General features: G+C 46.7%; 2 protein-coding genes across 5 annotated transcripts in view; both read left to right on the plus strand.

Moving 5' to 3' along the window:
- LOC126995382 (alpha-1,3-mannosyl-glycoprotein 4-beta-N-acetylglucosaminyltransferase A-like) overlaps positions 1 to 27523 on the plus strand; it is a 116382-nt gene that overhangs the window by 17752 nt on the left and 71107 nt on the right. For 2 of the 4 annotated variants that reach the window (XM_050854889.1, XM_050854891.1), the window contains exon 1: positions 25510 to 26161. The exons of the other annotated variants lie outside the window; for them this stretch is intronic. In XM_050854889.1, the coding sequence (XP_050710846.1) occupies positions 26130 to 26161 (32 nt within the window). In that variant the 5' untranslated portion in view covers positions 25510 to 26129. Of the gene's footprint in view, positions 1 to 25509; positions 26162 to 27523 lie in introns of those variants that run through there. 4 annotated transcript variants of the gene reach the window in all.
- On the plus strand, positions 19074 to 20066 carry LOC127000186 (keratin-associated protein 4-3-like). Its single transcript, XM_050863982.1, has one exon. The coding sequence runs from the start codon at positions 19074 to 19076 to the stop codon at positions 20064 to 20066; it is 993 nt and encodes a 330-aa protein (XP_050719939.1).

The following is a 27523-nucleotide window of genomic DNA, read 5'->3' on the forward strand; positions in this document are numbered from 1 at the left end:
CCTCTTCCCCGCTCGCCCTTCTCCCCTCTCCCCAAACATCCATCCCCCTTCTTTCCCCTCCTCTCACACCCAAATTGTCACTTACTCAGATTCAGTACGAGAAGCAGAGAATGACACACACACACACACACACACACACACACACACACACACACACACACACACACACACACACTCAAGGTCTTAGGATGTAATTATGTTTTGTAAAGGTTACCAACACCGAATGAAACGAAACGCCAGAGCGAAACTGAAACGGAAGATCGGTGCGTAACGTCGACCTGCTATGCGACACTTCTTATTACAGAAACTTAGAAATGAAACGCCTTTGTTGATATTAATGAAACGGAACGCGAGGGAAAAAGAACTGAAACGAAACACTGTCCTGGCATACAAAATTCGAAACCGGATGAAAAGCTGTGCAGTGAAAAAAAAAAGAACGCCGTAAAGAAATTGATACACTGCCTCACGAAAGATAGGTAGACAAATAGACATATAACGGGAAAGATAGATGGAGATAGATAAAAAGAAAAAAAAACACGGAAACATTGTATTGGAACCTCTTATGTGAATTTTGTCTAGATTTTTTATAACTTTTAATATAATAATTTGTAGGTTGCGTCTCTTGTCCTTTGTATAGACATGGAGAGAGAGAGAGAGAGAGAGAGAGAGAGAGAGAGAGAGAGAGAGCACATGGGTTGGAATAGCGTGACCAGACATCAAAGAGAGTATTTATTAATAATGTACATTGTCCTGACACTCTCCTTACACCCCCCTCACACACACCTATTAGCAGGCGCCTCCATGTCCACCACAGCACCCTCGCTTCCCGTCGTCTGTCTTTCTGTTTAGGGTCCCAAGTCTAATCTTTAAGTGTCTGTCTCTCGCTGCTCCTGTCTTGTGCGTCTATCTGTCCCGTTAGTTCAATCTCTGTCGAAAGAAAAACAATGACTAACCCCTCAGCGACGCAAAAGTTTTTCTTGAGTGACCTCCCATGACGCAGAAGTCATCGAAAAATACACTTCGAAACTGAGAAAAAGTCATAAAAGATGTTTTATAGAAAATTTTCTAGCGCACCCTGCTGTGAAATCCGTTTCTTTCTACGTTGTCGCATTTGGCTGGAATTCCATGATTCCCGAAAAATTCCAACTTTTTACTGGTGCGACGTACAGAAAAAAATATTGAAGAAAAGTTGCTCATTTTATCACAATGGAGTCTGGAAAATATAGTTTATAATCTTTGACCTTGAAATTTACTGGCTATAGAGAGCCAAAGTTGTGGTAAAACTCAATAAATAATTTTTATAAATTTTTGTAGTATTTTTCATTCTGGAATGAATCTTATTGAATAGAAGTTGTACAAAATAATCCTTATAACTCAACTGTGAAATCAATTTATGATTTTGACTGACCGTTTGGCTGGAATTCCATGATTGCCGAAATATTCCAACTTTTTACTGGTGTAACGTACAGGAAAACTTATTGAAGAAACGTTGCTCATTTTATCGCGATGGAGTCTGGAAAATATAGTTTATAATCTTTGACCAGCAAATTTGCTGCCTACAAAGAGCCAAAGTTGCAGTGAAACTCGATTTTTTTTTTTCAGTTTTTCATTCTGGAAATTATCTCCTTGAATAAAAGTTATCGAAAATCATCCGTATAACTCAACTGTGAAATCAGATTACGATTTGGTCTGACCGTTTGGCTGGAATTCCATGATTCCGAAAAATTCCAAGTTTTTACTGGTGCGACGTACAGGAAAATTTATGGAAGAAAAGTTGCTCATTTTATCGTGATGGAGTCTGAAAAATATAGTTTATAATCTTTTACTGGGAAAATTACTGCCTACAGAGAGACAAATTTGCAGTGAAACTCGAAAAAATAAATTTTGTAGTTTTTCATTCTAGAATTAATTTCTTTGAATAAAAGTTGTAGTACATCATCCGTATAATTGAACTGTGAAATCAGATTATCATTTGGACTGACCGTTTGACTGGAATTCCATGATTCCCCAAAAAATCCAACTTCCGCTTCCCACTCCTCTGAACACTCCTGTGAACAAGATATTGGTTCATCTAGAACATCAGGTAAATCAGTGGAGGTGTCAAGACTACGCTCAGCACGCACACGATGAGCAGAAACTAAAGGAAGATCGCCGAAACAGGACGGATGAGGGAACATAATCGCTCTGCAGACGCCATGATGCATAGGCAGGAACTGTAGACTATTTTTTTGCACGGAGTCGTCTAAGGGGCAGAAGAGGTGCCAGTTAGTGATCGACACATACATTGTTACGCGCGCCGTTCAATTTCCAGAGAGCTCGTTTTCCGGCGCTGGCGTCATGCTCATCGCCCACGTCAGAAAAAAATATATGACGCCAGCGGTATAGTCGCCTCTAAGGGGTTATGGATAATAAATGTCGAAAGAAAGCGATAAATGAATGGCAAAACCAAACGAAACGTGCATGGCGAAATAAATGTAATGATGAATGGCGAAAACAACAACAACAAAGAAAGTTTGTCATAAGTCACCATGGTGATCGAGCAGAGGCAAAAACTAGTGGATGTCGACGGTTTGCATGCATGGAGGGTGCGTGTTTGGTGGCTCTCATACATTTATCTTGCGCGTCCCCGGACATGTTGCTCAAATGGCCGGAAAACATGCGATAAAAAAAAAAAAAGCTCACGTACGCTTCCTATGTGCTGTCAGACATATTTATTGTTGGGAAGAGAACATTCATTGCATTCACAGCTGTATTTTTTATCCTTTTTTTTTTTTTTTTTTTTTTTTTTTTTTTCTATAAAAGAGAGCGAACAATGGCTAAGCACTGTACATAGAAAACTGCCCTGCACGCTACTCCGAGAAAGTATACACATGTCACAACAGAATGATCAAATTTCGTTTTATTGGGGAATTAAGTCGCAGGAAAGAGGAGAAACAGTAAAATGGTCTGGTCCGGAGTTTACCAGTGACGGATGAAATAGCGAAGATATTGGTTTAGTATTGCCTCTGAGCACCGCGGTCTCGCGCAGCTATAGCTTTTTTTGTTTTTTTTTTTTACAGCAAAGGAGACAGCTCAAGGGCACAAAAAAGTAACATTAAAAAAAAAAAAAGCCTACTGCTGCCTCCCAAAAGAATACAAAGAGGTGGCCGAAAGATAAGTCAGTTTCGGGAGGAGGGTGACTGATACCTCTCTCTTGAAAGAGTTCAAGTCGTAGGCAGGAGGAAATACAGATGAAGGAATTTAAGAGGTAGAAGACTATCAGTATGAGGAGGAGAGCTGATGAGACGAAGAGCCTTTGCTTCCACTCTGTCCAGAAGAGCTGTGTGAGTGGAGCCCCCCCACACATGAGATGCCCCCAAGTTTACTTTATTACGTTTGTCTGCCTAGGAATAAGTTAAGCTCGAAATTCTTGTACAGCGAGGCCGCGGGAGAGGATGAGACGCCTAGTTAACAAGTCCACAAGTACATAAAAAAAAATAATAATGATATATAGCGACTTAGCGAACTTCAAGAATTAGAGGAGAGTTAAAGGAGTAAAAAGTTCGGTACATCGGGGCCGTCCACCTTCAGAGTTATCTTACAGGTGTTAACTGACTGATGATATACTGTATATGTTAAGTCTCTGGGGTGTGTTAGTCACTTGAAGAGAGCCAGGTGTGTGTGTGTGTGTGTGTGTGTGTGTGTGTGTGTGTGTGTGTTGGGGTGGAGGGGTCATGTGATAATGGAGGTGTTAATGGCCCTCGCAAGTGTCTGTATTGCGCTAAGCCGGTACCGGTCCGTCCGGGCTCTGACCGGGACTAGAATATTGTGGAGTCTTGTGGGTCGTGTAGGGGGAGGGAGGGCGGGTGGGAGTAGGTCTCTATGGCGGGGGTTGTGGAGGAGGGACTTGCCGAATTTGGTTAGGCTTATGTGGTATTGGTCCTGAAGGGTGGGCAGATTCAGCTGGGTGAGTGCGTTCTCGTAATTGGTGTAAGAACTGCCCAGAATCTGTCTGCAAGCCTGCTTCTGCACTCCCTCCAGTTGGCGTAGCTGGGTTTTGTTGATGGAGGAACCCCAAGCAGAAGAGGCGTAGAGGAGTATGTGGAGGATGAAGCTGGTGTACAGGTCCTTGAGCGTCCTTTGGGGGGCTCCCAGTGCTTTCATGCGCCTCAGTATGAAAAGTTTGTTGGAAGCCGCCTTGATGATGGTGGTGACGTGCTTGCCCCAGCTCAGCTTGCTGTCCTCCCTGGTTCCCTCCTCCTCCCCTCCCTTCATTATCCCTACTCCACCCTCCCTGTGTCCATGCCTCCCCCTCCCTGTGTGTCAATGCGTCCCCCTCCCTGTGTGTCAATGCGTCCCCCTCCCTGTGTGTCAATGCGTCCCCCTCCCTGTGTGTCAATGCCTCCCCCTCCCTGTGTGTCAATGCCTCCCCCTCCCTGTGTCCCTGCCTCCCCCTCCCTGTGTGTCAATGCCTCTCCCTCCCAGTGTGTCAATGCCTCCCCCTCCCTGTTTGTCAATGCCTCCCCCTCCCTGTGTGTCATTGCCTCCCCCTCCCAGTGTGTCAATGCCTCCCCCTCCCTGTGTGTCAATGCCTCCCCCTCCCTGTGTGTCAATGCCTCCCCCTCCCTATGTGTCAATGCCTCCCCCTCCCTGTGTGTCAATGCCTCCTCCTCCCTGTGTGTCAATGCCTCCCCCTCCCTGTGTCAATGCCTCCCCCTCCCTGTGTGTCAATGCCTCCCCCTCCCTGTGTGTCAATGCCTCCCCCTCCCTGTGTGTCAATGCCTCCTCCTCCCTGTGTGTCAATGCCTCCCCCTCCCTGTGTGTCAATGCCTCCTCCTCCCTGTGTGTCAATGCCTCCTCCTCCCTGTGTGTCTATGCCTCCCTCCCCTGTGTCAATGCCTCCCCTCCCTGTGTGTCAATGCCTCCCCTCCCTGTGTGTCAATGCCTCCTCCTCCTGTGTGTCAATGCCTCGCCCTCCCTTTGTGTCAATGCCTCCACCTCCCAGTGTGTCAATGCCTCCCCCTCCCAGTGTGTCAATGCCTCCTCCTCCCTATGTGTCAAAGCCTCCTCCTCCCTGTGTGTCAATGCCTCCTCCTCCCTGTGTGTCAATGCCTCCTCCTCCCTATGTGTCAATGCCTCCACCTCCCTGTGTGTCAATGCCTCCTCCTCCCTGTGTGTCAATGCCTCCTCCTCCCTGTGTGTCAATGCCTCCTCCTCCCTATGTGTCAATGCCTCCCCCTCCCTGTGTGTCAATGCCTCCTCCTCCCTATGTGTCAATGCCTCCTCCTCCCTATGTGTCAATGCCTCCCCCTCCCTGTGTGTCAATGCCTCCTCCTCCCTGTGTGTCAATGCCTCCTCCTCCCTGTGTGTCAATGCCTCCCCCTCCCTGTGTGTCAATGCCTCCTCCTCCCTATGTGTCAATGCCTCCCCTTCCCTGTGTCCCTGCCTCCCCCTCCCTATGTGTCAATGCCTCCTCCTCCTGTGTCCCTGCCTCCCCCTCCCTGTGTATCAATGCCTCCCCCTCCCTGTGTGTCAATGCCTCCCCATCCCTGTGTCCCTGCCTCCCCCTCCCGGTGTGTCAATGCCTCCCCTAACTGTGTCAATGCCTCCCCCTCCCTGTGTCAATGCCTCCCCCCCTCCTGTGTCAATGCCTCCCCCTCCCTGTGTGTCAATGCCTCCCTCCCCTATGTGTCAATGCCTCCCCCTCCTGTGTGTCAAAGCCTCCCCTCCCTGTGTGTCAATGCCTCCCCTAACTATGTCCCTGCCTCCCCTTCCCGTGTCCCTGCCTCCTCCTCCCTATGTGTCAATGTTTTCCCCTCCCTGTGTGTCAATGCCTCCCCCTCCCTGTGTCCCTGCCTCCCCCTCCCTATGTGTCAATGCTTTCCCCTCCCTGTGTCAATGCCTCCCCCTCTCAGTGTGTCAATGCTTCCCCTCCCTATGTTCCTGCCTCCCCCTCCCTGTGTCTCTGCCTCCTCCCTTTGCTTCCCTGGCTCACCCTCCCTGTGTCCCTGGCTCACCCTCCCTCTGTGTCCCTGCCTCCCCCTCCTTCTGTGTGGTCCTGCCTCCCCCTTCCTTGCTTCTTCCTTTTGCTCCTGCCCTCCCCTCTGCTCCCACCCTCACCCTCTCCTCCAGCCCTACCCTGACCCACGCCCATCCCTCTTGTCTCTCTGTGTCACGAGTGTGGGTGTCTCTATTCGATAATCCTCCCTCTTTTTCTCCTGTCCTCCGTCCGTTCGTCCTTCCCTCCCTTCCTCCCTCCCTGCCTCCCGCACTCCCTTCCTCCCTCCCGGTGGCATGTGCACGCTGGCCCCTTGTTGCGTATTCATAGCTGCGTTTGCCAGTTCGTACGCAGCTTTTACATTTGGTACTCATATCAGGGACACATTTTAATAGAGAGATAACGGCTACCCTAGAAAACGCTGAGCGGAGTTCCTGAAGTGAAATGTAGTTTGTTGAGAGTTATTTTTCTCAGTAAGTTAGTTTTGTTTCTTTTCAGATCAGTTTTGTTCCCCCTAAGACCAGTTTTGTTCCCCCTAAGATCAGTTTGGTACCCTCTAAGATCAGTTTTGTTCCCCCTAAGATCAGTTTCGTTCCTCCTACCATTTTCGTTCCTCTTTTTTTTTTTTTTTTTTTTTTTGTGTGTGTGTGTGTGTGTGTGTGTGTGTGTGTGTGTGTGTGTGTCCCTTAAGCACAAAATGGAGTGGTGGATTGAAGCTGGCGAGGGTGGTAGAGAATAGGAAAGGATATAGAGAGGAGGAAGGGATTGTATGGGTACATAGTGGTATGGGACGGAAGGAAGGAAGGAAATAAAATGTAAAGGGGTGGAGTGAAGGAGAAACGACAGTGGGGAATGAGAAAGGGACGGTAAGGAGGAGACATAAGGAAGAAAAACAGAGGGAAGGGAGGAAGAAGAGACGGACAGTTGGAAGGAGGAAGTACGGAAGAGAGAGAAACGAAGGGAAAGGAAAGAGAGAGAGAGAGAGAGAGAGAGAGAGAGAGAGAGAGAGAGAGGAATGGGTGGAAGGAAGAAAGTGAAAGGAACGTTGGAAGGAAGAAACGAAGAGAGGGAAAGGGAGGAAAAGGAGAGAGGAGTGTTTGAAAGGAAGAATAGTGAAAGGAACGTGGAAAAGAGAGAGAGAGAGAGAGAGAGAGAGAGAGAGAGAGAGAGAGAGAGAGAGAGAGAGAGAGATGAGAAAGGGAGGGAGGAGGAACTTACATATGCAGGTGTGTGTGTGTATGTGTGTGTGTTGCATGCTGCTCCTCCGCCCAGGTCGTGCATGGATTAATTTAGGAGGTGAGGGTGTGCCGCGACCATGCAGGCCACGCTCCCCCCCCCTCGCCCCCCGCGCCCGACTCTATGCCCCCCTCCTCCTTTATATCCCCCCCCTTCCTCCCCTCACTCCGCTGTGCTCCTTATGCTATTCTTCCCCTCCCCTCCCGTCCCCTCCTCTTTTGCCGCTGGTTGTTGTTATTGTTGTTCTCAGTACGTATTTAGTATCAGTAATAGTAGCAGTAGTAGCAGTAGTAGTAGTAGTGGTAGTAGTAGTAGTAGTAGTAGTAATAGTAGTAGTAGCAGATGAAGCAGTTACAGACAGCCTTTTGATGCAATATTATAGTCGGGAGGAGCATCATCATCATCAGCGGACATCTGTAAGCTACGCGAGGCACCACCTGTCCCGAGAACAAACAAAGAATAAGCACAAGGGAGGGTGTGCGGGCGTGTGTTGGTGTGCTGCCTTGCCGGGTCCCGCCGCTGAGGGCAAGCCGGCGTGGGAAGGCTTCGTTTAGTCACTCACACATTGGCCTTCAAATTCTCCTTATCGCGACCCAGTGTTACCATGACGACCTAGTTTGAACAGATAGGAGGGAGGGAGAAGGTGACGGTAGGGAGAATGGGTAAAGGGAGAGACGCGGAGGGAAAGGAAGTGGGAGAATGGGACGTAGGAGAGAGGAATCGTAGGGAGGAATAATTGAGACAGGAACGGTAGGGAGGATGAAGTAAGGGAGAGAAGCGTAGGGAAAGGAAGATGGAGAAAGGGGCGGAAGAAGGGAGAGAGGAATAGCTATATAGAAGGAGGATTAAAGAAATGGATGGTAGGGAGTAAGAGAGGAAAGAAAGAAAAACGTAGGGAAGGGAAGAGTTAGAAGGACGGAGGAAGGGAAAGAGGAACAGTTGGAAGGAAAAAAAAAAAGACGGTAGAGAAAATGGAGTTAGAGAAGAAAGAGGAATGGAGGAAAGGAAGAGGGAGAAGAACGGATAAAGGGATATCTGGAAAAGAAGAATTGAGAAAGGGACGGTAGCCAGGATGGAGTAAGGAAGAGACAGAAACGGAGGGAAAATAAGAGGGAGAAGACGGAGAAAGGGAGAGAGGGATACTTGGAAGGAAGAATTGAGAAAGGAACGGTAGGCAGGATGGAGTAAGGAAGAGACAGAAACGGAGGGAAAGGAAGAGGGAGGACGGAGGACGGGATGGAGTAATACTTGGAAGGAAGAATTGAGAAAGGGATGGTAGGCAGGATGGAGTAAGAGAAGAAAGAAAGAAAACGGAGTGAAAGGAAGTGGGAGAAGCGGAGGGCCATATTTTTAAACATTTCTGCGCCCAAGAACACGTAATTTACTAGTCTTTCGTGGGAGTTTAGGGCCTGTCCAGGGGTACTTTTATGACCCTGGTGGTAGTCTGAGCCTTCTTCTGTACCGTGAACCTAAAAGAATACTCATTAGAACTCGATTAACCTCATTTTTGGTCTTTGGAAATAGTGTGTGTGAGGGGTGGGCGCATCTGACAATACCAACCAAAAAAAAAGCCGTGTGTCCCCCGCCGGCTGGTGTTTAGTTTTCTAAGTCTGTATTCTTAACATTTCGGCGTCCAAGCACACACGCACATTTAACAAGGCTTTCGTAGGAGTTTTGGGCATTTCCAGGGGTAGTTTTATGATCCTTCTGCTGGTGTTTAGTTTTCTAAGTCTGTATTCTTAAACACTTCAGCGTCCAAGCACACACACACGTTTGACAAGGCTTTCGTAGGAGTTTTGGGCATTTCCAGGGGTAGTTTTATGATCCTTCTGGTAGTTTGATTATGCTCTTCTTTCCCCTCCCCTCCCGTCCCCTCCTCTTTTGCCGCTGGTTGTTGTTATTGTTGTTGTTCTTAGTACGTATATAGTATCAGCAGCCACGAACCTTCAAAAACACTCATTAGAACGCGACGGATCTCCTTTTCGGCCTTTGGAAGTAGTTGACGTGAAGGGTGGAAGGGTCTGAGATCGGTATTCTGAGACGCTTCCTCCTCTCATATCAACTACTTCCAAAGATCAAAGAGGGGATCAGTCGGGTTCGAATGAGTGTCTTTTTAGGTTCTTGGTACAGAAGGAGGGTCAAACTAACATCAGAGTCACAAATTGGGTTCTAATTAGTGTCTTTTTAGGTTCTTGGTACAGAAGGAGGGTCAAACTAACATCAGAGTCACAAATTGGGTTCTAATTAGTGTCTTTTTAGGTTCTTGGTACAGAAGGAGGGTCAAACTAACATCAGAGTCACAAATTGGGTTCTAATAAGTGTCTTTTTAGGCTCTTGGTACAGAAGGAGGGTCAAACTAACATCAGAGTCACAAATTGGGTTCTAATAAGTGTCTTTTTAGGTTCTTTGTACAGAAGGAGGGTCAAACTAACATCAGAGTCACAAATTGGGTTCTAATTAGTGTCTTTTTAGGTTCTTGGTACAGAAGGAGGGTCAAACTAACATCAGTCACAAATTGGGTTCTAATTAGTGTCTTTTTAGGTTCTTGGTACAGAAGGAGGGTCAAACTAACATCAGAGTCACAAATTGGGTTCTAATAAGTGTCTTTTTAGGTTCTTGATACAGAAGGAGGGTCAAACTAACATCAGAGTCACAAAACTATCCTTGGAAATGCCGAAAACTCCTACGAAAACCTTGTCAAATACGTGTGCTTGGGCGCTGAAATGTTTAACCCGTCCACTGCGATTGGTACGGATTTGTCTTTCACTGGTAGCCTGTTAACATAATAGTCCCAGGTCCTTCTCTGTGGTGGATAGTGGAGTGTTTCCCTTGTGGTATTGGTATGCTGGATATCCCCTCCCAAGGTACATGACTTTATATTTTTCTTCATTGCATTTTAGAAGACACTTATTGTTCCATTCCTGTAGCTTGGTGATGTATTCTTGTAGGAAATCCGCAGTCAACTGGTTAAGAATGTGGCCCTGAGCAAGCCGACCTCCAAGTCCGTATTCTTAAACATTTCGACGCCCAAGCACGCACACATTTGACAAGGCTCTCGTAGGATTTTTGTGCATTTCCTCGGATAGTTTTATGACCCTGGTGGTAGTTTGACAAAGCTTTTGTATACCTTGGACGTAAAAAAACTAATGAAAACTCGATTCGTCTCCTTTTTAGTCTTTAGAAATCGTTGATGTAAGAGAGAAAGGCGTGTGAGAATACTTGCCACTGGTTAGTATTCTCAGACGCTTCCGCTCTCTTACATCACCTGTTTCCAAAGGCTGAAGAAGGGATGAATCGCTCTTTTTTTTTTATTTATTTATTTATTTTTTTTTTTTTTTAGGGTTATGGTACATTGAAAGGCACCCGGGTCGCGTATTTACCATCTGCCTACACAAAAGTCTCCCTGGCCCGAGGCTGCTCCCCCACGCATGACGCCACGATTGACGTCATGAGTCATGCCAAGTGTGTGTGTGTGTGTGTGTGTGTGTGTGTGTGTGTGTGTGTGTGTGTGTATGACCAAACTTACACACACGACCTTCAGTGGATTGTGTGTGTGTGTGTGTGTGTGTGTATGACCAAACTTACACACACGACCTTCAGTGGATTGTGTGTGTGTGTGTGTGTGTGTGTGTGTGTGTGTGTGTGTGTGTGTGTGTGTGTGTGTGTGTGTGTGTGTATCAACAAACTTACACACACGCGCGTGAGTGTTGTGTGTGTGTGTGTGTGTGTGTGTGAACACACGACCTTCAGTGGTTTGTGTGTGTGTGTGTGTGTGTGTATGACCAAACTTACACACACGACCTTCAGTGGATTGTGTGTGTGTGTGTGTGTGTGTGTGTGTGTGTGTGTGTGTGTGTGTGTGTGTGTATGACCAAACTTACACACACGACCTTCAGTGGATTGTGTGTGTGTGTGTATGACCAAACTTACACACACGACCTTGAGTGGATTGTGTGTGTGTGTGTGTGTGTGTGTGTGTGTGTGTGTGTGTGTGTGTGTGTCATAAAACTATCTCTGGAAAAATGGTCAAAATTCCTACGAAAGCCTTGTCATACATGTGTGCTCGAGCGCCGATATGTTATGCCCCATAGTGTCTCGCCACCTACATGTGCTTGGACGAACCCTGCTTGGCCCATCATCCCGTCCGTTTATGAACACTTTATTATGGTTTTCTCCATTTCACGTTATTGGAGTGGTGCTTAAGCCTTTTTTTTCTCCCTTGGCTGCCACCTCGTGTGTAAAGTCATACACGGAACTGTGGACCCAACAAGAGATTACTTTCGTGAGGGTCGTCTCCGTTTCACATTATTGGAACTGTGCTTCTGTGTGCTTTCATAGTTTTTTTTTTTTACTTGATTGCCTCCTCATGTAAAAAGTCATGCATGGAACTGTGGAACTTACAAGGGGGCTACTTAAGTGAGGAACGGAGCGGTGCAACAGAATAGGAATTAAATTAGTGACGCACGGAACGGTGGAACAGGCCAGGAATTACATTAATCAGGCACGGAACGACGTAACAGGGCAGGCATTACATTAGTCAGGCACGGAATAATGGAACTAACTAAAAATTACTTAAGTGAGACTCGGAACGATGGAGCAGAACAGAAATTACATTAGTGAGGCACGGAACGGTGAAACAAGCCAGGAATCGAGACAGTCAAGTATGGAACAGTTTAACCAGTGAAGGAATAACACAACGAAAATAATTCAAACCTTCAAATCAAGAAAGAAATAATTTGAAGCCTGCAAGCATTGCGCACAGAATATTAAAACGGATGGAGGACAAGCAGTGAAGCGATTCCAGTGAGAGAGCGAACGAATAATACAGGAAATGATGAAAATGAAAAAAATAAATCCAGCCTTAGTGAAGCAAGAGATAGTGACGAGGGAGTTAATAAGGAAAGGGGTGTGAAGTATGAAGTGACAGAAAGGAAAATTGCGTTGCTACTGTGGTGTGTGTGTTGGTCGGGGGGGAGTGAGGTGGGCGTACCGAGCTCTCTTTCGGCCACCTCTTTGGATTCTTTTTGGGAGTAGCGAGTAGCGGGCTTTTTTTTATTATTGTTTTTTTTTTGTGTGTGCCCTTGAGCTGTCTCCTTTGTTGTAAAAAAAAAAAAACATTAAACTTTTCTGGGCCCAGGCACGCGTATTCGACAAGGCTTTCGTCGGAGTTGTGGGCAGTTCCGGGGGTAATTTTATGACGCTGGTGGTAGTATGACAAATTTTCTGCACCATGAACGTATAAATAAACGTTCATGGGGAGGCGTTTAACCTTTTTTTTGGACTTCAGAAGTGATTGATGTAAGAGAAGGAAGCGTCTAAGATTAACGACGTGTGTGTGTGTGTGTTTGTGTGTGTGTGTGTGGAGGGAGAGAGAGAGAGAGAGAGAGAGAGAGAGAGAGAGAGAGAGAGAGAGATGACTGAACTGACGAAAACTGTGAACTATAAAAATCAGCGAGCCGTCAAACTGAAACGAGTGTAAGTAACATAGGAACCAATTGACCGCGAAACCTTACCGAGTGAATATTTACAAAGAAAAAAGTTGAAGAAATAGAAATAATACGAACACCAAGAGCGGATATCAGATAAACACACAAAGCTGAGAGGACGTTGCGCACACAGACTCGCTTTGTTCAGTGTTTTTTTTCCGGAAAGGCTAATCTATATTTTTTTCTTTGATCGTATGTTTTCTTCTAGCTATTTTTGTCCCGCCTTTCTGCTGCAGGACTTCCTTTCTCTCTCCTTTCATGGGGCGACAGCTGCTTGTGACGTCCTTTTCTGCCTCGCTCTCCCTCCCACTCCCCTCTGTGTCCAACGTCCCTCCCGACCACCCTCCCCTCACCTCCCCTCCCCACCATGTTGTAAACCTTTCCCTTTCTCCCCTCCCTCTCACTCCCCTCTATGCCCAACGTCCCTCCCCACCACCCTCCCCTCACCTCCCCTCCCCACCACCCTCACCTCCCCTCCCCCCATGTTGTAAACCTTTCCCTTTCTCCCTCTTCACTTCATAACATTCTTTCCCATCATCTTCTCCTTCACCCTCCCCTTCCTTCTTCACCCTCTTCCCCATCTTAACACTCCCATTACTTCTTCACCCTCTTCCCCATCTTCACCCGACCCTTCCTACTTCACACTCTCTTCCCCATCTTCACCCTCCCCTTCCTTCTTCACCCTCTTCCCCATCTTCACCCTCCCCTTCCTTCTTCACCCTCTTCCCCATCTTCACCCTCCCCTTCCTTCTTCACCCTCTTCCCCATCTTCACCCCATGTTCCCGCCACTCCTTACCCCTTAACTTCTCTTGTTTCATGCTCCCTTCCCTTCCCTCACCCCAACTCCCTCCCGTCTCTCTACACTGTCTCCCTTAAGGGGCTATTACACTGGGCAAATTTTCCGTGGATTTTCAGTCAAACCACGATTTCCGCTGGCGTGGTTCTCATATTTCCGTGGTTTTCTGGCTTGTCCATGATCTTCCAAAACTACGGTAGATTTCACCAAAGGACGACGGTATTACTCACCATCATCATCATCAGCAATAACAAGAAACAACTGAGAACCACGCTAGCGGAAATCGTGGTTTGACTGAAGATCCACGAAAAATTTGCCCAGTGTAACAGCCCCTTTACTCACCTCAACCTCCCCTCCTTCTTTACCCTCTTCCCCATGTCAACCCCACGTGTCCTCCACCCTCTACCCCTTAATTAACCTCTCTTCCTTCATACTCCCTTCGCTTACCTCAACTCCTTTTTATTACCCCTTACTTCCTTCCCACAACCCAACCCCACACTCCCACCTTCCCCTCTCTCCCCTCAGGCCACGTCCCTTTCAACTCTTTCCCCACCATCCCTCAGTCCTCCCCACAACCTCTGACTCATCCCCACCCGCGGCAGACCAGCAGAGCAACAGGACTTCAGTAGCAGGAGAGTGAGGACTTCACGGGTGTGTTTCTATTTATGTTCCGTGCCGCGTCTTGCTTGGTCGATACCTCTGTAGCTATGTAACACGACAGCTCCATACTGACGGGCCCGCGTTACCGCCTCGTCCTTGTTTCTTTTCCCGTCCCTCCGTGTCTCCGGTTGACTCTGCACCACTACCATCATCACCGCCATCACCACTACCATCATCACCACCATCACCACTACCATCATCACCGCCATCACCACTACCATCATCACCGCCATCACCACTACCATCATCACCACCATCACCACTACCATCATCACCACCATCACCACTACCATCATCACCACCATCACCACTACCATCATCACCGCCATCACCACTACCATCATCACCGCCATCACCACTGTCATTACTTCCTTCAGTGTCGCTACATCCACAGTCATCAACACCATCATCACCCCCACCATCCCCCCAAGGCCTTTCACACTCCAGCATACCTTTCTTACGATATGGTGCAAGTAGGTAATATTTGGGCTTCACCTGAGGCAGTGAAGAAACATATGTCGTGTGTTTTCTTTTTTTGTTTGTTTCTTCATGCGTGTGTTTGTATGTGCATGCGTGTTTGTTTGCTTACGTGTGTGTTTCTTTGTATGTGCGTGTGATTGCTTGTGTGTTTGTTTGCTTGCATGTGTGTGTGTGTGTGTGTGTGTGTGTGTGTGTGTGTGTGTGTGTGTGTGTTCGCTTGTGTGTTTCTTTGTAAGTTTGTATGCGCTTATAATTGCTTGTGTGTTTGTTTGTATGTGCGTGTATTTGTGTGTGTGTGTGTGTGTGTGTGTGTGTAAACCGGAAGAGCTTCCTGTATGCGTTATCAAAATTGTAAAGAAATCCGATTAGGTATATACGTTGTAGATCTTATATTATTTTTTTATATATATATATATATATATATATATATATATATATATATATATATATATATATATATATATATATATCTCTCTCTCTCTCTCTCTCTCTCTCTCTCTCTCTCTCTCTCTGTCATGCTTACAGTCAGCATACAATGACGCATCGTATTCCGCCGCCACGCAAATAGAACATCAGTCTACCTGTCCACACGAGCCCCACCTGCTCTACATCCTGTCCCGGCCCGCCTTTGTGGCTCCATCAACCTCATCAGCTCCCAGCCATGGCACCGTGACCCACTCTCGCTCCCCAGCATTACTCGACAACTCAGCTCATACCCAGTCGGTCGTGAGATCCTTTTTTTCTTTGTTTCCGTATGCCCTTCTATTTGTCCATCTCACCTTTGTCTTGCCCATATTCAGTAAATAATAATAGCTTTCAGTCTTGCTCTATCTTTTATGGTCCTCTCCTATCCTCAATTTGCCCCTCTCAACTTACATTCAGTCTTAGGGCCAATTCAACAGTCTAACACAGTCATTGTAGGCGCCCAAACCAAACTGTATTCTCCACAATAATCCGTTTTTTCTAGTCAATATCAGAGATTAAAGCGACTTCCTGTGTGCTTTGTTAAAATCTCATCCTTTTTACATCAATGCCAGACACTATACAAGGAATTTTAGTGGTATTTTGTGTTTGGTTGGGGAGCTTACAAACTTTCTGTACTGGACTGTAAAACTGGTCCTTAATCTCATGCATGTTCTTCCTTCCGTATCTTCTCTTTTATACCCTTTTGGCCCAGTGTGCTTTCATTCTGGTAGCGAGTAATGCCACTCAGCCCTGCTCTATAATTTCCTGACGTCCTCTAATTGCCCTTGAACTCACGCAGCTGTATCCTACTTCGTCTCGTCGCTTTATGCTCTCGTATAGAATTTTTTTTGCGCTCTGTTTATCAGGCTATGAGTTTCAGGCAGCCCTCTTCCTCCTCTAGTTTCCTTATGCCTTTATTTATTCCCTCATCTCCCACTCACTTCTCTACCTTCTTCCACTCCCTCTCGTTCCTCGTAGAGTCTTCATGCCCTTTCAGTCCTTTTTCACCCCCAATTAGTATGCAGATCATTGGGACATTTAGTACAGTGGATGGGAACACATTAAATAACAAAGACTCCCCTCGTTTCCTCGTGGTCTTCACTTGCTGGCCCTCTCATCCCCAAGCTTTTCTTCATGCCCTTTCAGTCACCTCTCAACCCCGCTCAGTAAACAGATCATTGGGCCTTTTAGTATAGTGGATGGGAACAAATTCGATAATAAAGATCTTCCCACTCTCCCCTCGTTCCCTCATGGTCTTCACTTGGCGGCCCTCTCATCCCCAAGCTCCTCGTTAACTCCTCATGCCCTTCCAATCGTGTCTCACCCCCGTTCAGTACATTTAGCCCTTTGTACAGTGGATAGAAACCCAGTAACAAAGAACATCCCTCTCTCGTATCCTCACGGTCTTCACTTGGTGGCCCTCTCATCCCCAAGCTCCTCGTTAACTTCTCATGCCCTTTCAATCGTGTCTCACCCCCGTTCAGTACATTTAGCCCTTTTTACAGTGGATAGAAACGCAGTAACAAAGAACATCCTTCTCTCGTATCCTCACGGTCTTCACTTGCTGTCACCCTCACTCGCCCCGCCTCTCATCTAGCCACCTGCAGCCTCCCTCCCCCTCCCAGTGCGTCGTGCCACCACCCATCCGGCGCCTCTCCAATATCCGGGTGTCCAGCTGATGATAAGACTCTGACATCGCCGGACGCCTCCCCTTCTTTCCTTCCATTCCTCGCCAAGTCGTGACCTCCTTTTTCCTCACTCCCGTCGGACCATCTCCACGCGTGACCCTTTTAGGAGAGAAGGGGGGGAGGGAGGTATGGGGGTGTACCGGGTTGGGTTTGAAAGGCTCTCTGGTTACCTTTTGGGATGGTTCAGAGTTTTCAGGGACTTTGGGAACGTTTTTTTTTCTTCTCTTTATCGTGATTATATTATTTTTATTTTTTCTTCTCTATTTCTTTTCTATTTTTTCTACTTTTCTATCTCTTTTCCTTCTTTTTTGTGCTTCATTTTCTACTTTTTCATCTTTTTTTTCTGCTTCTTTTTCGACATCTTCCTCTTCCCCTTCTTATTTTATCTATGGTTAACCTGTTGAGTAGTTAGGTAGATGTATTTCTGAATTATGAAGGTGTTTAAATGCATGTGTGTGTGTGTGTGTGTGTGTGTGTGTGTGTGTGTGTGTGTGTGTGTGTGTGTGTGTGTGTGTAGGGGGAAGGGGGTATGACGAACAGTGTATGCAGTATTCAGATGAATGGCGTACGTTAAGAAGGTATTGACTGGACTTCACTCTTTACACACACACACACACACACACACACACACACACACACACACACACACACACACACACACGCACACACACACACACACACTTTTTTCCCTTTACTCTCTCGAAGGATCAGGGTCTGTCCGTCCTACTAATCCTTATTATGAAGGATGACTCGTCCGTACGATAGACGAATCCTTGGCATGATGGCAGACCTTAATTTACCGTTAAGTTAAAATATTGCTCTACTTTTGCCGTCACACTGATCGGACATGTCGAGTCAACACACACACACACACACACACACACACACACACACACACACACACACACACACATTTAAACACCTTCATAATTCAGAAATACATCTACTTACCCAACAGCTTAACCATAAAGATAAAATAAGAAGAGGATGAGGAAGAAGTAGAAAAAGAAGCAGAAAAAGAAGCACAAGAAGAACACACACACACACACACACACACACACACACACACACACACACACACACACACACACACACACACACACACACACACAAACACACACACAAGAGGTCATTGTCTGCCGCCGGAGAAATAAAGACACGCTGCGGGTTGAGTAGAGGAGGCATACATATCTTATCTATAATCATGTTAAGGAGCTTCACAACGGTACCAAAAGCATCCATGGTCACGAATAAAATAATAAAATAGAAATAGAAGAATAAAGTCAAATGAAAGTGGGTCGCGGAAAGAAAAAAAAATAGGTACGCTTGATGGACAGTGGCATAGGTGGTAGAGAAGCTGTGTGTAGTTTAAAGTTCACGTCTTCTGGTTGTGTGTTCCTTCATTATTATGCAGCAGAAAAAGAAGCAGAAAAAAGAAAAAAGATGAAAAAGTAGAAAAGGAAGCACGAAAAGAAGGAAAAGAGATAGAAAAAGTAGAAAAAATAGAAAAGAAATAGAGAAGAAAAAAAATAATCACGATAAAAAGAGAAAAAAAGATGAAGAAGAGGAAAAAAAAAACAATGTTCCTAAAATCCCTGAAAACTGAACCATCTCTAAAGGTAACCAGAGAGAGAGAGAGAGAGAGAGAGAGAGAGAGAACGTCGATGGCACAAGCACTTGACAACACATACACACACACACATACACACACAAAGAAAATCAAACACACATCATTGGTTAAAAACGATCCGCTAAAGGTTTTCTGCGGACGCCAGCCAACGTGTACGCCGGACGGATCCTTGGAGGTGCTGGGTTGGCGCTTCACGAGGCCACCAATCAATACAAACAGACGTTGAGGCGGCTGGCATTTTACGGGGCTGTAGGCGAGATACTTATCCTCTTATACTACACAAATAAAAGACTAAATAATCAAGTAAGAAGCAAGTAAAACAATCAATAGTATACACGGGAAGGGTTGACAGTGCTGTGGTGGGTTAGTCTGGCTTGGGGTTGTGTGGAAGGGTTGGCTGAAGTGCTGTGGTGGGTTTGGGTATAAGGGGTGGGTATCGTGTGGAAGGATTGGCCGGGGTGCTGTGTTATGGGGCTGTGTTGTGCCGGGGTGCTGTGTTATGGGGCTGTGTTGTGCCGGGGTGCTGTGTTATGGGGCTGTGTTGTGCCGGGGTGCTGTATTATGGGGCTGTGTTGTACCGGGGTGTTGTATTATAGGGCTGTGTTGTGCTGGGGTGCTGTGTTATGGGGCTGTGTTGTGCCGGGGTGCTGTGTTATGGGGCTGTGTTGTGACGGGGTGCTGTGTTATGGCGCTGTTGGGGTGCTGTGTTATGGGGCTGTGTTGTGCTGGGGTGCTGTGTTATGGGGCTGTGTTGTGCTGGGGTGCTGTGTTGTGCCGGGGTGCTGTGTTATGGGGCTGTGTTGTGCTGGGGTGCTGTGTTGTGCCGGGGTGCTGTGTTATGGGGCTGTGTTGTGCCGGGGTGCTGTGTTATGGGGCTGTGTTGTGCTGGGGTGCTGTGTTATGGGGCTGTGTTGTGCTGGGGTGCTGTGTTGTGGCGGGGTGCTGTGTTATGGGGCTGTGTTGTGCCGGGGTGCTGTGTTATGGGGCTGTGTTGTGCCGGGGTGCTGTGTTATGGGGCTGTGTTGTGCCGGGGTGCTGTGTTATGGGGCTGTGTTGTGCTGGGGTGCTGTGTTATGGGGCTGTGTTGTGCTGGGGTGCTGTGTTGTGCCGGGGTGCTGTGTTATGGGGCTGTGTTGTGCTGGGGTGCTGTGTTGTGCCGGGGTGCTGTGTTATAGGGCTGTGTTGTGCTGGGGTGCTGTGTTATGGGGCTGTGTTGTGGCGGGGTGCTGTGTTATGGGGCTGTGTTGTGGCGGGGTGCTGTGTTATGGGGCTGTGTTGTGCTGGGGTGCTGTGTTATGGGGCTGTGTTGTGCTGGGGTGCTGTGTTATGGGGCTGTGTTGTGCTGGGGTGCTGTGTTATGGGGCTGTGTTGTGCCGGGGTGCTGTATTGTGGGGCTGTGTTGTGCCGGGGTGCTGTGTTATGGGGCTGTGTTGTGCCGGGGTGCTGTGTTATGGGGCTGTGTTGTGCTGGGGTGCTGTGTTATGGGGCTGTGTTGTGCCGGGGTGCTGTGTTATGGGGCTGTGTTGTGCCGGGGTGCTGTGTTATGGGGCTGTGTTGTGCTGGGGTGCTGTGTTGTGCCGGGGTGCTGTGTTATGGGGCTGTGTTGTGCTCTTGATGACGGGTTGTCAAGGTCTTCCGTGCAACTAACGTAACGTGGCGGAAGTAAGATAAGATGGACCCATTACCCCATTATGCAACACTTGCCAGCTCTCTTAAGCCCCCTCCATTCCCTCCTTCCCTTCCTTTCGCCCTTCCTCGCACACACATGTGGTCACTCATTTTTAAACATTAATTAATTCATTTCTTATGTAGATATATCTTGCTTCTTCCTTCCTTGAATTACTTACAAACGCAATATGTAATTAGCCCTAAAGTAAAATATACATAAAAAAATAACTTGTTAGACCACATGTTTACCCACCTCCCTTCCCCGACCCTCCCATGCCGGTGCAATTTCCTGTTTCACCCACGTCCATACCCGAAGTTTCCCAGTGTACCCTCCCTTCAAACCTACACACGCCTTCCTCACACACTCATTTGGTCATTGCTTTTCCACGCCGTAGTTCTTTCACCTGTTCATCCCCTTGCCCTTAACCCGGTAGCAGCGATGGGCCAAATTTTTACCATGATACAAACCCCGCAAATAGAGGATGCGTAAACTGATCACAAATGCGTCGGTACTATATATTATGAAATGGTTTAAGTGAGTGATGATTTTTTCTCATTAATTCGCTCAGAGGGGCCTTTAAGATACATGATCCCCGCACCTACCGGTTAATTTCCCCTTTTACTCCCACGTTTCACCCACGCCTCATGTCCCCAACGCTCCTATTATACCCCCATTACACTCCCACTCACTCCCAGACACTCCTTTACTCCTCCCAGTCCTCTTTATTAATTAATTCTCTCCCCGGGCCGCCCACACAGCACATACAACCTCACTACGGTCTGTGCTTGTAGTTTTTATCTCTGTCTTTTGGTTTTTCCTTTGTGAGTCCGGCTGCATCCCACCCGTTCACACATTGCTGTTTTTGTTACTTTTATCTTTGTTATCTACTGGGGGGGTTTGTTTCCGTGCTGTTCGGTGTTTCGGTTGTACATCGTTTTTACACGGTACTGAATTGTTCGTTTTATCTTTGTTATCTCGGGTTTTCCTTTGTCACTTTTCTGGCTGCATTTCGACCTTTCAGATACTATTTACTGGCACGTTAATTACTGAGAACCAGGTAGTTAGCTAGTGAATTAGATGGGTAGTTAAGAAGGCAGGTAGATAGTTAGGTAGATACTTATTTAGATATTCAATTATTTCGTTTATGCGCAGCCTTCGACAGTCAACATACCTCCCCCCAAATTTATGTTCTTCACAGTTAACGCTGATGTAAGAGAAGTTGGCTGTGAGATGGATTCCTTTTTTGTTATGTAAGTGAAGATACTTGCCACGTGTTCCCATATCCGGGTCGCTGCCTTTTTGTCGCTGTGTTGATGGAAGGTGTGAAGGTAATGATGGCAGGTGAGGCGAGCCCGGAAGGTGTGTAGGTAGGCGATGGGTCGATGGGCAGGTGTTAAGAGAGAGAGAGAGAGAGAGAGAGAGAGAGAGAGAGAATTGTTATGTCAAATTAGTTTATTTATGGAGAGATATATTGAACAAGAGAGAGAGAGAGAGAGAGAGAGAGAGAGAGAGAGAGAGAGAGAGAGAGAGAGAGAGACGGCAATACCAAAGGTGGGAGATAATATTTGTTTAACGGTGAGCAATAATTAGCCTGCCATCACTATAGCCTCCCCCCTCCCCTTCCTTTCCTTCTCCTGTCCCTAACCTACAGTCCTCCGCACCCCCACCCCCACCCCCTCTCCTTGACCCTTACTCCTACACGCCTCCCACCCTCATAACAAACACTAGTCCCCTCTTCTCCTCCATCCATCTCTCCCCCTCCACTCCTCTCCATTACGCCCCCCTTCCTCCACCCGCATTTATTCATCCCCCCCCCCCCCCCCACACACACACATTTACCTCTTTCCCTCCACTTTTTCTTTGCCAAACCCTCACCAACATACCTCCCTTCCTCCTCCTCCTCCTTCTTTTCCTCCTCCTCTTCCTCCTCCATCCTACACCATACCTAGGTCATCCCTCAGTAGGTCACCAGAAGGAGAGAATGACCTCGTTCTGACCCTGAGTTTCTATTTGTTCATCCCCAAAGGGAACAACGGAAGAGACAACCCGTTAAGTCCACAAGATGTCTGCAGCGGGTCAGTCAGAGTCCACGGGGCCACTCGTGAAAACCTACACCTTCTATTCGTCTTTTCCGTAAGCCTATCTAAACCTTTCCTTGAGAATGGCTATCGTATTTGCACTTCCCACATGATTGCCAAGACTCTTCCATCACTCACCAACCTTTCCTTTTGTTTGTCAGTTATTCTCTACACGGGATAACTCTTAAAGAAATAACACCATCTATTCTTTCTTTCCATAAACCCACCTAACTCTTGCTTGAGAACGGCTATCGTATTGGCACTCTCCACGTTATTACCAAGACTCTTCCATCACTCACCAACCTTTCCTTTTGCTTGTCAGTTATTCTCTACACGGGATAACTCTTAAAGAAATAACACCATCTATTCTTTCTTTCCATAAACCCACCTAACTCTTGCTTGAGAATGGCTATCGTATTGGCACTCTCCACGTTATTACCAAGACTTCCATCATTCACCAACCTTTCCTTTTGCTTGTCAGTTATTCTCTACACGGGATAACTCTTAAAGAAATAACACCATCTATTCTTTCTTTCCATAAACCCACGTAACTCTTGCTTGAGAATGGCTATCGTATTGGCACTCTCCACTTGATTGCAAAGTCTCATCCACTATTCACCCGCCATTCCTTTTGTTAACGAGTTCTTGGCAGTACCTTTATTAGATCTGAAGTGATGCAGTTTATACCCTCTGCTGCGGGTCACCAGTCACACGTTTTTGAGTAATGTTTTAGTCTTAGTTCATATTAGTTTGCGTGTTTTTTTCTTTCTTATCCACTCCTCTGCAGCACCTCTCCTCCCCTCGCAAAAGCCCCTTCCTTTCTCTCTTCTCTTTTAAGATTATCCTCCAAAGTTCTCTTCCTTTTTTCTGCTTATCCACTCCTCTGCAGCACCTCTCCTTCCCTCGCAAAAGCCCCTTCCTTTCTCTCTTTTCTTTTAAGCTTAGCCTCCAAAGTTCTCTTCCTTTCAATTCCTAATCTTCATCCTCCTCTCGTTCCCATTTTCAAACTCCTCATTTTCCCTTCTCTCAAAATCTCTCCCCTTCCTCGCCTCTGTTCCTCTTCGTCAAGCCGCTCTTCCCCTAAATATTGCTCCATTTTTTCAATCGCCTTCTTCCTCCGTCATCCTCTTCCAAAGTTGCCAGATTGTCTCACTCAGCCTCTTATATTTACCGACTTCCGTGTATTGAAGTGGTGGTGAAGTGTATGGGTTCTGGTCAGGGAAATATAAAGAGAAGGGGAAGAGCAGTGGGTGTGAGTGAGTGTATTTGGGTGGTGATATGGTGTTGGGTCGTGTATACAAATAGCATCTTCCATTTAGCGTAACCCGTTTCTGGGTCGTGATCTGTAGAGTCCCTCATAGAGTCCCGACAACCTAAGATTTGGACGCCATTATTGGCCCTGTGTTTTCGCCGCGCTTTTCAAACACTATCACACGGTCTCGCGGCGAAGACAGGGCCAATAATGGCGTCCAAATCTTAGGCTGTCGGGACTCTATCTATCAAGGGACTCTACAGATCATGACCCAGAAACGGGTTACGCTAAATGGAAAAGGCTAAAAGTTGCCAGATTGTCTTACTCAGCCTCTTATATTTACCGACTTACGACCCATAAACTGTCTCGTGGACCCCAATAAGGAGATTCACTTAAAATTATCGTTAAAATAGTTAATTCCTGATGTTTCTTGGCATTAGTTAGGCGTCAGAAACCGGTAAATACTAGGCTCTGAGTACGACAATCTGGCAAAGGTGTGGACCTCTTCCCCTCTCTTCCATTCCTCCAAAACCCCTTCCCTCCCTCCCTCATCCATTGCAGGTTCCTCCCTCCCCCGTCCATCCACCTCCGAAAAAAGAAACGATAAAAAGGTGTCAACGGGGCTTTCTCTAAACACCGAGAGGCCGTTTGTTTCACTAACTGTTCAGGCCAAGAATTCCAAAAGTCATTGTTTGAGAAGGGGGGTTGCATTTTGGTCTGTTTTCTCTCTCTCTCTCTCTCTCTCTCTCTCTCTCTCTCTCTCTCTCTCTCTCTCTCTCTCTCTCTCTCTCTCTCTTTGTTTAATTATCATCGTCATGGTGTTTCCTTTCCTGGTTTCTTTTGTGGATATGAAGACTGGAAGAGGAGGAGGAGGAGGAGGAGGAGGGATCTGTAGAAAGGAATAACGGGGAGGGAATGGAAGAGAAGGGAAGAGGAGGATAGGTGAGGGAAGAAGAGGGAGGGGAAGGGGGGAGGAAAGGGAAGGGAACGGAGGGGAGGGGAAGGGAAAGGAAGGGAAAGGAGAAGAAAGGAGAAGGGAAGGGAAGGGAGGGAAGAGAAGAGACTTGGTTGGTGTCTCTCGTCTAAAGAAGTAACGAAAAAGTAAAGGAAAAAAAAGATAAACGCCAAAGAGTGAAGAAAAGAAGGATGGACTTGAGAGAGAGAGAGAGAGAGAGAGAGAGAGAGAGAGAGAGAGAGAGAGAGAGAGAGAGAGGGACTCGATAAGCTTATTCATATGCAGAGCGAAGAAAAAATGTTGAAATGTGTGAAAGTAAAACAAAAGAGAAAACAGAAGAGCGAATGGTTAGTAGCAATAGTAGTAGTAGTAGTAGTAGTAGTAGTAGTAGTAGTAATAGGAGGAGGAGGAGGAGGAGGAGTAACACAAATAGCACCGTTTCTTATAATATTGACTTGGTGATCCGACAGATTCATTAAGGAACCTCTCTCTCTCTCTCTCTCTCTCTCTCTCTCTCTCTCTCTCTCTCTCTCAATTCTATCGTCTCTCCTTCATTGTTTACTTTATTTTCCATCTCCTGTCTTGTCTCAGATCTCTTTATTCTTCTCTCACCCTTCCACCCTTCTCCCTCTCCTCATTGTTGCTCCCTCTGTACCTCTTTATTCCCTCCCTTGCCCCGTTGCAGACTCGTGTCCCTATGCTCACTCCCCCTACTCCTCATCTCATCCTTTTATTGACTTTCTCCCTTACAAGTCACTCCTTCCTCTCTCCCTCTTCTCCCTCACCTCCTTCGCCCTTTCTTTTCTCTCTTACTCTCGTCTCCTTCTTCACTTCTTTCCCCTATTCCTTTACGTCCTCGGCTTTGTTTCTCTTCCTTCCTTTACTCTTCGGAAGCGTCACAAACACACCCATCTCTCACCACGCCTCAAATCATCCCTACCATTCGTTATCTCACACACGTGCATGCCTTTAGCTCCTCCTCTTCCTCTGCATTGCCCAACCCACTTAATTTGTATAATCTCCCCCGCCTCCTTTCTCCTCCTTCCATCCTCCCCTCCCTTCCCCACCTCGCAGCCCCGTCCTTTCCTTGTCTGCTTTCTTTAAATTCTCAGCCTCCGTTTACTCCCTCCCAGTCCGCCGCCTGGTTCGTTCTTAGCCAGTTTCTCTCGTTCACCTCCCGCCCGAGTGTTATCTTATCTTGAGACTAGTGAAGGCTCAGGTTCTCTTTGGAAGGTCGTCCATAGGCTTTCCCTACAGTGTTGCGGAGTGTTGTACAGGCGTGGTTAGTGATCTGGTCCTTCCCCTGCCTCCCATGTGTTCCTTTTAAGACTTTGGAAGACTGCGTTGAGTGCCCGTTTTGAAGTTTCCTCGTGGTCTCGTTATGTGTGTTGCGGGAGTATTGCGCGGTATGGCTAAAGGGGGTGTTGCTTCCCCTCTCCTCGTCCCCAGCCGGTCTGCGATCTCAAGTCTTGCATTGCAGTGAGTCGAGTCGTACGCGAGCGTGGAGCTAATGAATCCTGTGTTAACTTTCTTGGGTTGGTTTCAAAAGCATTGCACGACTTTGAAGATAGAGAATCGCGCTCATTTACTTTGATCTGTAGCCTATTAATGTTCCTTTAGAGTGAAGTGTATATTTATTTATTTGTGTATTGATTTATTGGCTTTGGGTCGGTTAGTCCTTGAGTGGGTCTTTGCTATTCGAATTCGTTGTCGTTATTGTTGTTTGCGAGGGAGGTATTGCACATCGGCGACAGATATGCATCGGCGCTCTTGCTTCCACGATCCAAGGTTTGTGTGTGTGTGTGTGTGTGTGTGTGTGTGTGTGTTTGTTTGTTTGTTTGTGTGTGTGTGTGTGTGTGTGTGTGTGTGTGTGTGTGTGTGTGTGTGTGTGCGACGTGTTCGATCAGTGTGACGGCAAAAATAGTGCAATACTCTAACTTAACGGTAAATTAAGATCTGCCAATCATGATGTTAGAGCTTGTGGCGTCATGCTGGGGTCAGTCTTGAGCCATTACTGTTCATTGTTAACATCAACGACTTTGACCTCAGAATAATCAGTGGTATCAAAAGGTTTTCTGACGGCTCAAAGATAAGAGGATAAAACGACGAATCAGATCAAACCACGATGCTGAGGTGCTATACGTAGTCTGTTCACTTAAGTCTGACCCAAGCTGACAACATAAACCTAAGCATGTTCGTAAGTACAGAGCAGATTAGCAGAAAGTGTTGCGTGAGATAAACACAAACAGAGGTTAAAGAAAACTTGGAGGCCATAGCAGTAGCCAATCAGTACTCAGCTTGCAAACACGCTTAGGTTTATGTTGTCAGCTTGGGTCGGACTTAAGTGAACAGACTAAACTGCGGGGGAACTTAACGACCTGTGTGAGTGGTGACTTGAATGGAAGTTGCCGTTCATCATGGACTAATAAAGCGTCTTAAGTGTAGGGAAAAATAACAACCCAGGTAATTACACAGAAGGTAATAATTCCAGCTGCTCATTGGATTGGGTGTGAGTGATCGGTTTGCGGATGTTTCTATCGAGCCTAAGTAATGTAATAAACTGCCTTGTTTTCCTCAGTCTCGTGAAGTACAACGTACGTCCGCTCTCCTCTTCTCCTCTTTAACTGTATACTTGTTCGATTTATAGATGTTTCAGTCTGTCCTTCAAGTCTTGTAATAACTTTTCGTGTCTTCCATGTTTTGCTTCCTCAGTTACATGAATCTTAAATTTTTCCCTCACTCCATTATTTTATTTTCCTTCATAAACATGTTTGACTGTTAGATCTAACGATGTTTCCGCCTGGCCTGACAGTCAAAAACGGTGCCGTGTTTCATGCAGGAAGCCCCCAGAACTGAATCCCAAAACCTAGACAGGCAAATAGTATGTCAACTAGCCACAGCTCTCGAAGACTCATTTGTCATATACTTCTTGTGAATTCCCTCTCATGTGGGAATATTAGCGAACGATACGCTCGACCTTCCGGCAAAGGCTGCACGTGGACTGGCTTTGCCTGCAGCTGGTGCCTCATTCAATTCCCTCTCCTATTACAAGACAAAGATACGTATTGCCGCTCACTTCCCTCTCTCCATCGCAGAAATACTGATCTAGCTCAGAGTGTGACCAACCAACATTACAACGCTATCTTTCGT

This window comes from Eriocheir sinensis, chromosome 1 (genome assembly GCF_024679095.1).
Source record: "Eriocheir sinensis breed Jianghai 21 chromosome 1, ASM2467909v1, whole genome shotgun sequence".
NCBI classification, from domain to species: domain Eukaryota; kingdom Metazoa; phylum Arthropoda; class Malacostraca; order Decapoda; family Varunidae; genus Eriocheir; species Eriocheir sinensis.

Excerpts from the sequence above, each read along its gene's own strand:
- LOC127000186 (XM_050863982.1), top strand. The coding sequence starts at position 19,074 with ATGGGGCTGTGTTGTGACGGGGTGCTGTGTTATGGCGCTGTTGGGGTG.